This window comes from Melozone crissalis, unplaced genomic scaffold (assembly GCF_028551555.1).
Source record: "Melozone crissalis strain CALT ecotype California unplaced genomic scaffold, PUWL_Pcris_2 ptg000005l_1, whole genome shotgun sequence".
In the NCBI taxonomy this organism is placed as follows: Eukaryota; Metazoa; Chordata; class Aves; order Passeriformes; family Passerellidae; genus Melozone; species Melozone crissalis.
Genome location: NW_026535783.1, coordinates 53,943,008 through 53,957,940, shown reverse-complemented (window position 1 = coordinate 53,957,940; position 14,933 = coordinate 53,943,008). Strand labels below are relative to the sequence as shown.

At 47.9% G+C, this 14,933-nt stretch overlaps 1 protein-coding gene across 1 annotated transcript; it reads right to left on the bottom strand.

Moving 5' to 3' along the window:
* Positions 1-2,335, bottom strand: CD180 (CD180 molecule; the record flags this gene model as incomplete). Its single annotated transcript, XM_054289602.1, is given in 12 exon segments — positions 1-411; positions 413-513; positions 516-573; positions 576-676; positions 679-768; positions 771-911; positions 914-1,393; positions 1,396-1,456; positions 1,458-1,524; positions 1,526-1,660; positions 2,233-2,278; positions 2,281-2,335. Coding segments are annotated over 12 exon segments (1,746 nt in total), but the record flags the coding sequence as incomplete, so codon positions are not given.
* Between the last annotated feature and the right edge of the window lie 12,598 nt (positions 2,336-14,933).

The window sequence follows — 14,933 nt, the reverse complement described above, 5'->3', positions numbered from 1 at the left end:
CTACAGGATAAACAACTGCAATGATTCCTGATGTGTCCTTCCCACAGGAGAGTCAGATGGTGGCCAGCTGAACCCAGCTAGAAATTTAAGTTCAGAGCACCTTGTTCTTTCAGGGTCTTCAATTTTATTCAGATATTGCTTGTACTAAGTGATTAAATCAATCTTAGAGCAGGCGCAGTCCAGAAGGTCGTAGCTTAAATTGATTATCAAGTGGCCATCTAGGGGCACTAGCTGGACATTTGATACAGTGTGCGTCCTGTTATGGACACAACTGAGATTGATACTCTTGGGATTTGAAAATGCATCTGTGCTGAATGCAGTAAACTTGTTGTAATTCAGATCTACATGCTGTAACTTCCTGAGGTTGTGAAATACTTGGTTATCTACTGATGTTAGTTCACAGGATGCATTACAGGATTAGCACCTCTAAACTGGATAGTAGTTGGAACAGTTTGTCCTTTGGCATGATCCCCAAATCAAAGTTATTTTGACTAAGGTCCAAGAACATGAGGTTTTCAAACCTTGAAAGACATGCTGAATGCTGGTATTAATGTGGGATGAGGAAAGATCATCTCTAGCACTTGCTAGAGATGGAGATTTTGGAAAGGGCTCTGTAAGGTGTTGACATAGAGAGGAGTGAAGGGTAAGTGAAGCAGCTCTAGGCTAGCACTGTCCTAAATGAGCATTCCTGGAGATGGAGGTGTATGTTGTGGCTCAGATTCTGCTAACAAAGTCTGCTCAAAGCTCTCAGCGCTTCGCTAGAGCATCAGAACTTTCTAAGTGACTCTGGCTTAAATCTATATGTTGAAGCTTTGCCAGTTTCTCCAAATAGCCAGAGCCTGGCTGCAGAACCTGTGAGTTTCCCTGGATGTGGAGGTGGGTGAGGGAGGGGAAGGCAGCAGAGCTGGTGTGCAGGGCTGCTCAAAGCAGCTTGCATTGAGAACCATCTCCTCCAGCAAGCTCATGCCACTGATGGCAGGGGGCAGTGCATGGATGTGGGGTTGGGTTAGGTCCAGCTTTTGGAGCCTGGTTAAGCTCTGAAATGTGTCAGCATTTAGATTTCTGAGGTGCCATAACTGCAGATAGAGACCCTTGACAGAGACACTACAGAGGCCTTGTGAAATATCTGGGGTTATGTAGGGCTCCTTTTCCACGCCATAAAATGTTCCCAGCCAAAAGGTCTGAGCTGTGGAGTCCTGGATCCCCACCAGGGCCCCAGGGATGTCAGCACAGCTCACTAAGTCCAAACTGTAGAAATGTGACTGAGAAGATCCAGGTTCAGTGTAGGGAATGTCTTTGCCTTTAAGGATGAGAGGTGTGCGTCTGTTCTTCTGCAGAGCTTGGACACCTTCTGCTGAGATTGCTTGTGTGTTGTTAATGTGAAAGTGGAGTGTTTGAGGTGTCGTGTGGGAAAGTTGGGAGGAAGCTGCAGTGAGGAGATGTGGTTGCTGCCCAAGATGAAGATACCTAAGATTGCCAAGATTTGTCATTGGAATAAAGAACATACTTGTTATTCCTGTCTGTGTAAAGATGCCCCAGGGAATATAGGCCAGCAAATGCTGTGGCAGACAGAAACATGAGCAGGTTTCTGGTCAGAATTACTGTCTTCAGCTGCCTGTTGCTGGGAAAGGCACCATCATACTCCCAGCTGATCTGACACCTTGAGAAAACAATAGAAAACTGCATCAGTGGCCTGTCTCACAAACTCTCCTGGTAATGTGATTGCACAAAACTGCACCGCATATCTCTTAAACTCCATTATCTGTTGCCCTCACCAGGGTAAAAGTGTCTTTTTCACTGATGTTTGCCTGGTACTTTTAAGTTCACATTTAATTACAGGGTGCTGCTGAGAAGAAAAACCTGTCCTGAAAGGATGGGCGTGAGGAGGCATTTGTGGGAGTCAGGAGTCATGAGGTATTTAATGTCTAACTTAACAGGAAAATCTCTTTTGCTATAAAAAAGCCAGCCACTTCCAAGGGCCAAACATGTCTTTCTCCAGTTTTAAGGGCACAATATTGAAAACTGTAATGATTGTCCTTAGAGAGGAAGCTGAGATATTGCCCAAGTGAATCGATCTCTGCCAGCAGAAAAATTCACCATCTGTCTGAAGGTGCTGGATTCCCTGTGAAGGCAGGAAGATGCTGCTGTGGTGTGCTCTAGAAATCTCTGTCTCTGACAGGGACAGGGGGTCCACGATTGTGATGAGTAAAAGTGAGGATGCTCCTTCCATACCTTGTTATGTCCAAGTAGAAAAGAGAATCCAGTTCAGAGAAGTTGAATTCTGGAGGGAAGGGACCGCATTGAAGCTGAAATTGAGGACTTCTGTTGTGGCAAATAGTCATAGAGACCTCTCTCATTCCTCAGCCTTCCCAGGTGTAGCTTTATTTTCTGTAATCTGTGAAATACACAGTGAATTTAAAAGAGTTATGTACTGTGAATATAAATAGGAAAACATGCCATTGGAAAATCCATCCCCCCCCACCCAAACTAACACAACCCACAAATAACCCAAAGAGAATTTTGAATTATTTAAAGTGCAGCAGCCAAAACCCTAGGAAGCCTCAGCACAGGCTTCCAATGCATAGCCCTGGGGTTTTGGGGAGCGTGTTTTTTAAAAGAATGCCTTGAATCTCTCTTGTATTAATTTGAAGTGTCTCATCTGCAGTACTTTCTTATCAAATTTAGCATATATGAGGATTGTTTACTCTTCTGGATTAATTATTAATCCTTAAAAAAGGATCCCCACAAGGTAGTTTTAAATTGTGAATGTCATGAGTCTTATAACAAAACTTACTCTAAGAGAAGTCTTAAGTAAACCTTACAGAGAGGAAGTAAAAAAGAGCATGTCTGGAAAATGTTTCCAGAAGGAATGTGGCCAAATTAACTGGATATTAATCCAGTTACACACTGCAGTGAGGAGACAGCAGGAATGTTTGGCTCAGACTAGACAAAGATCATGCCTGATACGCTAAGTCTTTACAATGTCTACAAAGGCTTTTCAGTTTTATGTGAAAATAAATCCATCTATTACATGGAGAAGTCAGCTCTGTGGATACCAGCGAAATTCACTGAGCGTGTTTGACCTGCCTTTGTCTGCTGATTTGATGAAAGCCAACCAGGCCCAGGTCACTGGCGCCCTGAAACAGCCTGCCACGCTGCGGAGGTGTGGGAATGCTCCTGGCATTGCCCTGTCCCAGCTGCCAGCTGCAGTGGGAAGCACAGGCACAGCCAGGGCAGCACCAGCTCCTCCACAGCCTCCCAAGGACAGAGGAATGGCCTGTCCTGGGTGTCCCAGGGCCAGCCTAGGAGGGTGGGCTGCCCAGGGCTGTATAGGAGCTGCAGCTCTGGCAGTTCCCTGCCCCACAGCGTGCAGGTGTTGGTCTTGTGGGGAAGTGAACACGTGTATGGCACAGCTGGCCAGCATGAGTGCTTTAATCTGACACAAAGCTAGCGTGCGAGTGGAAGGAAGCAGGGCAGCAGCTGTGTGTCCGGAGAGGAGTGCTGAGTGCCCACTGTGGAGGGCAGTGCGGGTGTGCGCCCTGCGGGGGGGAGCGTGGTTGGGGTTTGCTGAGGTGCACATGTCTGAGCCCTGGGAGCAGCGCGTGGGGCTCAGGTCCTTCTGCTGGCACAGCCGTGAGATTTTGAGATTAAACCACGTGTCTGCCTGCCTCTGGCTTAGAAGAGGCAGGTGGGCTGTGCCTGCACTCAGTAGCCTCAGGAGAAGGGGAGGAGCAGTAGTGCTTGTTGCAAACCACCATCTGGGTTTGGTGAACGTTGTCTTCCTTTCCTTTGAGCACAAATCCCATAACTGAAGGTGCCAGGGAGTGCTGGGGAAGCAACGTGGGCCTGCACAGCTGCAGACAGTGCAGGGGCAGAGAGATGCCAGCAGCAGTGTGGTGGAGAGCAGCTGTCACGGCAGAGTCCCCCGTCGGGGTGGGCAGCACAGCTCCTCAAGGGTCCAGCTCCCTCCGGCATGCTGGGTCCCAGGTGGAGCTCAGTGCCAGGCAGACAGCACACAGGGAGGGATGAGCCAATGCTGCCCATGGCTGAGCCCCCCACACGTAGGTGCTTGGCATGACCTGGGAGCAGAAAGCCAGCCCAGAACCTGCTGTGATAACACTTGTGATAGCACACGGACTTGGGCCCAGCCTAGAAGCACTGATACTGTGTCAGTACCTACAAAAATGACAAAATACAGACCTAGAAAAGGTGATGCTTTCAATAGTGGTAAGCAAAGGAGACCCTGTGGAGCTGTCTGCTGCCATCTGTACTTTAGACAGATAAAAATAGTTTAACTGTTGCTGTAAATGAGAGGAGTGCCTGTGTTTTGCCATTCAAATAGAGCAGAGGGTAAGTAAGCTCTCTCCATATGCTTCAGGGTGTGGAGCGGCTCTCACAATGAACTGAGGAGAAACTATCCCAAGGGGGATCCTGTTGAGCAGCTCTGAGTGCTCAGAGATTTGTAGATTTAATTCAATGAGAAATTTGCTATTAGCCCCAGGTGTGCATTTCATAGGGCTGCTTTTCCCTGAATTAAAAGCCTTGCCTTTTTTTCCATTGTGTCCCACTTGGAATGGAAAAAAATAGATAAAAGAAAAAAAGAGAAGAAAAGCAAAGATAAAAGAAAGTATTAAGGAAAAAGAAAAGCTTATTGGGTCAGTCTTTTCTCCTGCCCCTGGAAAAGCCCTGGTACTTTCTTGCTATTCTCATATAGTATTGCAAATAGGAAATAGAGATATTATCATATCCCCCCTGTGTACAAATTTCTGTATGAAGAGCACAGTACAAGAGGTAAAATCCTTATACCTCTCCTCTGTCTACCTCTCATACCTGTTAAACACCCCAGGGAAACTTTCCCATCCTCCAAGCTCTCTGTGGGATGAAGTACAGGGCTGTTTTGAGGGGCTCCCAAAATCCCCATCCGTGGTGGGCGAGCGTGTGAGGGTACCCTGATGCTCAGGTGTGAGAAGGTGCAGGGACAGTGGCTGATGTCCCTAAGCACACACCGAGACACCTGTCCTATTCCTCTGATAAGGACCTTCCGCTTCCCCTAAGATGAATCTTGTGGGAACTGGAAGCTTTCAGACACAGCAGGTCAGTGTTTACCCCAGATGTGTGCAGCCCATCCCGGGCAGGACGGGGCTGTCCCTCCCCTCCATCGCCCTGTGGCACAGGGTGCTCTGCAGCTGGCACAGGTGGCACTGTGAAAGTGAGCAGATGGAAATCACACCCCTGCACAGCGTGGGGAGAGGGGTGTGCCTGCACGGCACCACCTCGTGCTGCCTTCTCTGAATGAAGGCTGGGCAGAGGGGTCAGACAAACCTGCAGAGCTGGCTGCAAAGCAGGGTGCTCATGCTGAACTCAGCGTGAGCAAAACAGTAGTTTCAGAGTGAAACAGGAACTTGCCTGCTTTAAATATAGTCAGGTTACTGTTCACTGATGCTTTTCTGAGGCAGAACAGATTTTAAAAAGTGGAAAAGTGGATTTTAAAAAGGAAAAATTGTCTTCATGTTCATGTTGACTGGAATGTCTCTGTCGCAGGATAGTGCAGATGAGGTTGTAGCACACTACCAGAGAATTTCATGTAATGGGAAATTTGAGTTGAACAAAATTTGATTCATCATTTAGGAAAGGCACAAAATCTTGTTAACCAGCTGACAGTCACAGTTCTTTGGGGGCAGATGGTGGTGTTGGATTGGCTTTATTAGCTTTACAGTGGACTCAATGATCTTACAGATCTTTTCCAGCCTAAACCATTCTATGACTCTAAGACCTCTGCCTACACTTTAGCAAAAAACATTGTGTTGCTGATGCACGACTATTGCAGTACAAAGAGTAAAGCTAGAAAGCAATACTTCAATCTGAAAATTTACAGTGTCCCTTTTGTATTTAGGTTACAGAGAATGATGACTTTTTTGAAAGGGGACAACATTTCTAACCATGCCTAAGACAAGTGTGTGTGTGGCAGCTGCAGGCAGGAGGGGATCTGGTGCCAGGCAGCCAGAGGGGTCAGGCCCTGACTGAGCTCCAACCTCGGCCAAACAGTCCAACCTGCCTTTTCCTTTCCTTTCTTTTCTGGGTTATTAGCCTGACAGCTTTTTTGCCTCAAGTGGCACTCTTTCTCCACCACCTAGGAGAGAAAGGCATGAGGAAAACTTACTGTGCCCAGGAAAATTGTCTCAGCCCGACAGGGCCGATCCAGATCCCGTACTCCATCGGGATGCCTCAGGTAATCCAGATGCCATGTGGAGTGCATCACAGTCAGCACCCAGGAAGGTGAAGACACCTCAGCTTCTCTGATGCTAAGGATATGCACAAAATCTGGGTCTTGGGCTCTGAAACCGTGTGTAAAGGCTGCAGGTGTGCTGGTAGCTGGAGCTGATTTCAGGGCTCACCTGAGCCGTGCTGAGCTCATTCCTGCAGGCAGCTGGAGAGCAGAGGAGTGAGCAAGGCAGGAGGGAAGCTGCCACAAGTGCAGAGCTTGCTCCATTTTGCACACTTGGCTAAACCTGTTGGGTGGACTCTTGGGGCTGGCAGGCACTGAGAGGCCACAGAGCCAGTGCCCTGCTGCTGTATTTGTTTGCTACCAGGGTGCTTCTGTGCTGACCTGATTGGCTGGGCTTTATTCCCTCCTCTTTAATTATGGTATACAAAGGAAATACCTTATCTCAATGACAAGCTGAAAAGCTGACTCCACATTCCACTAATAGCTCTGCCTCTTCCCCAGCCAGTTTTGTGTTTGCTGGAAATCCTGCTTGCCCTGCAGCTGGCCACAAACAGTTCTAAAAGAATTTGATTGGTATGTTTGCTTCTTGTTTAGCTGCCATTTTCCATGTTAAAGCTCAAAAGCTAAGGCTTGGTGTGTCCCTGTGTATTGGATTTGGACAGACAGGTTTTGGTAGGGGGGATGCCACAGGGATGGTCTCTGTGAGAAGCTGCCAGAAGCTTCCCATGTCCAGCAGAGCCAATCCCAGCTGGCCCAGGATGGAGGTGCCCCTGGCCAGGGCTGAGCCCATTAGAAATGGCTCTGTGATAACAGATCTAAGAAGGAAAAAAAAGTTACTCTGCAAATGTAATTGCAGCCAGAGAAGAGCAGAGTGACAGTATGTGAGAGGAGCAGCCCTGCAGACACCAAGGCTGGTGAAGGAGGGGCAGGAGGTGCTCCAGGCACCGGAGCTGAGGCTCCCCTGCAGCCGTGGTGGGATCGTGGTGAGGCAGCTGTGGCCCTGCAGCCATGGAGGCCCCAGGGGATGCAGAGATCCACGTGCAGCCCCTGGAGGGGACCCAGGCCAGAGCAGGTGGATGTCTGAGACAAGGCTGTGACCCTGTGGGAGGCCTGGGCTGGAGCAGGGTCCTGACAGGGACCTCCAGACCCATGGAGAGAGGAGCCCATGCTGGAACAGGTCCTGGTAGGACTCGTGACCATGTGGGGGACCCACACTGGAGCAGGCTGTGCCTGAAGGACTACACTCCATGGAACAGTGACCCCCATTGCAGCAGCTCAGGAAGAACTGTGTCTGTGGGTTGGGCTCACATTGGAGAAGTTAATGAAGAACTGTCTCCTGCGGGAGGAATCCCATGCTGGAGCAGGGGAAGGACTCCCTTCCCTGAGCAGCTGCAAGAACAATCTGTGATGAACTGACCATAACCCCACTCCCTGTGCCATTGAGGGGGAGGAAACAGAGTCTGAGAAGGAGCGAGTGGTAGGGGGAAGATGTTTTTAAGATTTATTTTACTTCTCATTATCCTGCTCTGATTTAGTTGATAATAAATTTACTTAATATCCCTATGTTCAATCTGTTTAGGCAGTAATGGTATTTGTTGAGCGATCTCTCTTGTCCTTATGTCAGCTCATGAACCTTTGTTATATTTTCTCTCCCCTGTCCAGCTGGTGCAGGGGAGTGATGGAGGAGTGATGGACGCCTGGAATCCAACCAGGGTGTGATGGATGCCTCTCCATCCGCTGATCCCTGCTGTGCTTTCCTGGGGTGAAGCACTTTGGGCTCACACTTGCACCCCAGGACCTATTTTTTTGCAGACTATGAGCCCTGGTGGCATAGATATTTCTTCAGACCATACATACCCTCAAACTTAAAATGAATGAGGTATTTTAGAAGAAAAGTCCTCTGATTCAAGAAGGGCATGAGCCAAAGCTAATCTTGTCTCATGCTGCAGTGCAGTGAAGCCTGTTATTATGCATCATGGAACTTATGTGTCATATAAGAAAGCAGGAATAACTCCAGAGATGTTTTTGGTTTTAGTAAGTTTTGGGTGACTTTTTTGTTGTCTGTTGATGTTGTTGTTTGTTTGTTTTGTTTTGTTTTTTGGAAGTGGGCTGGGGGGAAGGAGTAGGACATTGAGAAAATAGGAAGATATATTATTCAAATAATGAGTTTAGGGCCTATCTCAATTTCATAGAATCAGAGAATAACCTGAATGAAAAGTGATGCACAAGGACCTTAAAGCCCAACTCTTGGCCAGTCCCAAGGATCTCACCATGTGCCTGACAGTGTTGTTCAAACTCTTGTTGAACTCTCTCAGGCTGGTGCTGTCGCCACTTCCCTGGGGAGCCTGTTCCAGAGCCCAGACACCCTTGGGTGAAAAAACTTTTCCTAAAATCTAACCTAAACCCCCCTGAAACACCTCCAGGCCATTCCCTTGAGTCCTGTCACTGCTTGCCAGAGATAAGAGATCAGTGCCTGCCCCTCCTCTTCCCCTCAGGAGGAAGTTGTGACTGCAATGGTTCTCCCCTCAGTCTCCTCCAGGCTGAACAGACCAAGTGAATCCTGCTGCTCCTCACATGGCTTCCCTTCAAGGCCTTTCACCATTTTGTTACCCTCCTTTGGACTCTTCCTAGTAGCTTTACATCTTGTACTGAGGCTCCCAAAACAGCAAACTTTGGATAATGAAGAATTAATTATGCAATTAATATTGGGTGACAGAAGTTCCTCTTCTTGACCATGTGCTAAAGTAATTGCTGAGCTTAGTAAAACTGACTAGTAATTAAGGATATTTAAATTATTCATTATGTGTGCCTATCAGATTAATTTAGATCTTTGTGCTTTTAAAGCAAAATGGAGAGGGGTAGGAATTTATGGTAACAACTGGTGGGAGTGGGCTTTGATGTTGGCAGGGGGTTTTGCTGCGGATACCCAGCCTGGGCTCAGGCAGGTTGCAGATCCTCTGTGACAGCCACAGCCGGGGCTGTTGCAGGCTAGCTCACTCGCCATGCTCAGTTCTGCTCCTCTCCTGCACGCTGGTTCCCAAGTGCTGGGTAGATTTTTTCTCCATCACTGCATTCAGGGTGGCTGTCAGGTCACAGGGGTTGCTGGGACAGTGCACTCAAGAGTAAGTTGCTGCTCCTAATTAAATTTCCTCTGTGCTTGGTTGAAACTCTTTCCACTATTGGTGATGGGGAAAATATAGGAGCATGCAAACACCAGCAGTAACAATTGACCTCAGTAGTTGCCACTGAATGCTTGTGAGCTGCTGCATGCTGCAGAGGGCTGAGCACGCTCTGCCTCCACTGTGCCCCTCCAGAGCTGTGGCACCCGGTTAGCCTGCCCTGCAGTCAGACAGCCCTCCAGAGAGGGTGCTGCACCCCGGGTTCCCTATCCTAAACTGGAATCCTGAAATGGACGGGAGCAGCAGCTCACAAAAGCCACCAGAATGCCCTGAGTCACACACAGTGTCTGCCCACAGGTGATGGATCTTCCCTCACCCAAAACCCATCAGGGACAGAGTGTCACTGCTAGCAGGGCCTGTGGCAGTGAGGGGCTGGCATGTCCCTCAGCTCAGCCCCGGGCACTGACCCAGGCATTGCCTGGCCCCTGTGTCAGGAAGGCGTCCCAGCCAGATCACTGAGTGCCACACCTCCAAAAACCCAGGTGCAGAGGGATGCTGCAGGTTGAATGAACCCAAAAAAGATGTGTAATGACTGTAGGAATAAGTGAGAATCAATCAGAAATAAAAAAAACCCCACCAAAGTGCACTGAGTTGTGAATATATATTAAAAAGACTTTAGTACCTTCAGAATCCCTATAAGATGCTAATTCTCTCTTTTTTATAAGACAAATCTTGTTGATGTCTGTGTCTTCCCAAGCTCTCGAGAGAAAGGGATTGGCAACCCAGTACAGCAAGGCTTCCAAATTACCTGTAAATCCTATACAGGATCAAAGGATTAAAATAGTTTTCAACTATTTCCTTCAAGTATGGATTTCAAGATTTTCCTCATTTGTTGTTTTCTTTGATATTACAAATGAGATAGGAATCCAAATGTTTGAATACTGGATGTTAAGAACTCAGGATTTGCCTTGGAGCTGTGGAATTTGGGCTGTGACTATTCCCTGCTGTGGCTGCATGGTACAACAAAGGGTGAAGCATGGCAGCTGTGGAGGAGCAGGACCACCTGGTCTAACTCAAACCTGCATTTCCCAGCAGGGAAACCCACATGGGCTTTGCTGCCAGCGCAGCAGGTGCTACAGGCTCAGGCTGCAGGCTGCACTCTAAGGAGAAGCCTAAAACAAAGTGATGAAGCAAGAGGATAAATCACTGTCAGGAAGAAACAGCTGCTGTAAAACATGTCAGACTTTACCAGACTGTGTGAAACTTCTTTGTTTCATGCTGCAGCAATTGATCTTTCTGAAATCCTAAACAAGGGCAGGATGTGCTCTGCAGCCCACGCTCTGGGCAGGTGAGCAATGTCCCTTTGCCTGCCCTTGGGGATGGTAGGAACACAACAAGAGCTGCAGGACTGCACCTGTGGTGCCCTCCCAGCTGGGCATCAGCTGGCCCAGTGGATCTTCTGGGTAGCCAGGGACCAAGCTGCAGCATGCCCCTGCCCCAGGGATTCCTCCTCCTCCAGTTGCCACCACTCCTTGGCAGGGATTCTCCTCCTCCTTGCCACCACACCAGCCTCTTCCTCTGGGACTGGTGGCTGAGGCTACTGCTGAAGACACATCACAGCTTCCGTCCAAAATTTTCATTCCTTAAGAAAACATTTGGACAGACAGTGACCTGGATGCCCATTGGCAGAAAGGGACAGTGTGACCATGGACATGATGCGAGCAGTGTGGGTAGAAATATTCCAAACAAAAAAAGAGAGCACTCCTCTGGTGGCCTCCCCACTGCTGGATTGTTCTCTAGAGGATTTTGTTTGTGGTGAGTTCCAGAAGGATTGGTGGTGCAGGTGCTTAGCCAGGGTACTGCTACTGCTCCATGCCCTGGAAGCCCTGACTTCAGAGGAGGCAGCAGTGCTGGTTTTTTAGCAGATGAACTGGATGAACAAACTTTCAGGTGGTGACTGCAGAGGGCAGGGGACACAGGGCTTCCTGGCCCTGTGCCTTCATCCTGAGCCCTGCTGGTGGCCAGAAAGCTGAATTTGCCATGGCTGGGGCACGTGGAACTGCGTGAAGTCCTATCAAATGCAAACTAAAAGGACAAAGGCACTAAGTAGGAAGGAAATTGCTGACAGGTTTAATTAGCAACAGAATAATTACTGGTGTTGTGTTAATCCATGTTTCTTCTTTAAAGGGGGAGTATCTCCTATGTGCTCTCTGCAGACTCTGCTCCTGTGTAGCTACTGCTGCTGTGTTACCCTCCTTGAGTAGCGTGTGATTTTTCAAAAATTTAGAAGGTGTCTTGAGGACCTCAGTGCTGGAGGTCCCTGTTACTCTTTGAAACAGTAATAAGACTTTTTTCTGTCTCAAAAATTCAGCCTCTGTTCCATACTAAGCAAGCAAAATACTCAGTGTTCTTGGTTCCCATGGGAGTGAGTACTTTATAGTACTGTAAAGGCACTATAAAGCCAAGATAAAATGCAGATTTCAATGATTAGTAACCAGTCATTATTCTTCTATTAAAACAATACAGAATCTGACAAAGTGGTCTTCACTAGTCTTAAATCCCTGATTTTAAGCAAGCAATAGAGAAACCTTGTAATTGCAACAGTTCTGGCTTGAGTAGCAAGAAAAAAATCAGAATTAAAGCGCTTGTAAGCTTCCCTTTTCCTTACTGGTCTCTATTGGTTGTTGCTTGGGTGGCTTTGGGGAAAAGGAAGTTCTTAGCCCTTACACAGAGAAGCTGGACTGATAGCTGGAAGTTGCATTTCTGTTGGTTTTGGTTTGGCTGAACACAGATATTAACGTTGCAATGGAAGGAAGCCAGGCAGAGATAAAGGAAAAGAGCCAAACGGAGGAAGCTGGTGTGAGTTCAGACTATTTAAAGATCTTCTGGCGTGGAGGCTTTGAAATGACAAAAGAGCATCTTAAAAGGAAGCCCTGTTGCTAAGCAACACACATAGTTGTATGTAGAGCTCCAGGAAGATAAGAGAGAAACCTCTGCTGCTTTCAAGGAAGAATGGCTGGTGAGGAGCCATACCTGCATCCAAAGTGTGTTTGGAATGTTCCAGCCACATCCTGTCTGTGAGGAGGCTTCCATGACCCTTCAGGTCAGAGTGGGCACTGGTGAGACTGTGTGGGCAGGTGAGAGCCACCTCTCCTCCTCCACCTGCTGACATGCAGGAGTGTTGTGCTTCTGCTCAGGGTGTGTGAGAATATTAATGGGAGAAACCCAAAAGTGCTGCAGCAACACAAAAAATCCATAGGTCATGATCAGCCAGATGTTCTGGGAATGTGAAGTGATGTTTCAGCAGTGTTTTGATTGCTTCAATTATTTTCTCAAGTTTCCCTCCTCTTTCTCCACCATTCATATTAACAAATTCTTATCTTTGACACTGATGGTCTTTGCCTGATGATCATCCATCCAACTGCCAGGTAACTACTAATGTGATCTAAGGATGTGAAATGCATTCTCCATTCAGGAATATGTCAAAATACATATATTTTGCCACAGCATAACATTTGTCCTTCCCATGTGTCAGGGATGGGGCTCACAGTGGTCTTGCCTTTCTTGCCAAGTGCGACTCATTGACTGATCTGATTTGCTGATGGGAGACCAAACCAACCTCTTTGCTAAAATTCAGGATTTAGTTCTTCTTGCAGCTGTTGGGCATTGAGGCTGCAGTTGGGTGCTGCTAATAAGCTGTTTCTATTAGATGGTTTTGAAAGGGTAAATTCTTTTAACTCAGCCAGACTATAGATGGGAATATGGGAAGAGTGGTTCCATGTGTGCAGAGCTAGTCAGACGTGGCCCCTCTGCCCACTGGCCTCAGAAGTAACCAGTGACCTGGGTGGTTTCTCCCATCAGATACTCACTCCTGAAATCCTGTCTGCTCTAATGTCAACTTTCATAAAGTTTTCTTTTCATATATATACACCAAATACCTAGTTCCTGTTTCCAAAACTCGGTGCAAGGAGAAGAATTTACCAAATGTTTAGAACTGGGGAGCTTATCAGATCCTGTTTTGCTTCTCACCCCCTGAAAAATCTCTGGATGGATGTTGTATAGCATGGCCAGGGGTAATAGTCTGCAGGTTGGTCATGTGTCTTTTGACAGTGTTTCACCTGGCAACTCAGTCTTTGGCAAGGTTTTATTTCCATCAGAGAAGGCACATCAGAGCTTCACACTGCAGCTTGTCTGGGTGATAGTTCTTTGCATATTGCCATCCCTCCAAAATACCAATTTCCTCCAAAGGAATGCCAGAAGCAAGCCAAAGCCCTCTCTTGGTTTTCTGCAATAACTTTAAAGAAAGGAGTGGAATTCTCAAGAGACTGTACCCAGCTCTCTGTGCTCTTCTGGGGTGGCTGGGAGCAGCTGATCAGACCCTTCCATAGCAGGGAAGGCCTGGGATGGCTAATCTGAGCAGAAAGGAAGGGAGCAGTGGCTGGGCTCCATCCTCCCGCGGGCAGTGATGGGGAAGTCTCGCTGGGATGGTGCTGGCCGATAGTCAGCGCTTCCTCTGCCTCTGGGGCCCCTTGCCTATCACACTTGCTGTCAATTACAGCCTTTTTCCTCTTGGTGTAGCTGTATTTTCCTCGCTCTAATTTAACTTGTTGCTTATTTTGCTGTTGACAGCTGAGAACGATTGACCCTTTCCTTCAGCTAACATCATGCACGGCATCTGTGGGCCCTCGACAGCGCAGCCCCCATCCCCTCTCATGCAGTGCTTCTCTGCCTGCTCAGAGCCACCACCCTCCTCTTGGGGGGACAAAACCATGTTTAAGGAAGAGTTCTCAGAGGGTGTGCTGTGCGGTCTGTGTTTTGTCATGCTGCTGTGCTGATCCGAGCTGCACTGCTTGGGGCAGACTGTCAGCCTGCACTGCACCGCGGGATGTGCGCATCCTTAGGTCACACAAGAGCGGGTCTTGAAGGAGCACTGGGGGCTGGGCACTGGCACTCTATTTCAATGAACAAAGAGGAAGTTTCAGATGCTGTGTTGGTGTGATAGAAACGGCAGTGTCCTTCAGGGTGCTGCTGTTTGTGCGTGGTAAGCCTGCCCTGGGTGGGGTTTGCCTGGTTTGATTAAATGACAGAGGCTGAGTGTGGGCAATAGGACTGTACAAACCAACTGTTTTACACACAAGGGGAAATAACTCTAGAAGAGGAAAGTGGGGTAGACAATAGCAGAACGGAAAATTCTTGATGAGATTTTCAAAATTTGCCTTCATAGTATCCTTGGGTTTAGTTTTACCTTTTTCTTCTTCTCTCTTTCAGATACCCAAATAGCAATTGCTATAGACCCAGTCTTGCAGGAGTCATACCCAGCCCTGTGGAGGGAGCAGGACCTCGGGGAGCTGCAGTTTGTAACAAATTTAGTTGGCTGCCTGCTGCCAGGGGAAAATCTAGCCAGTTACTTGAGACACAACCATGACTTTGCCTAGATTTTCAGTTAACAGCCTTTTCCATGGCCTCTCTTTTCAAGGTCCTGTTTCTAAACTGCTGTCAGCCTGGACCTCAGCCTGCCCAGCTGTGTGGGATCCCTGCTGCTGTGCCTGCCTGCAGCTCCATCTCTCATGCCTGTGTGCTGAATGGAC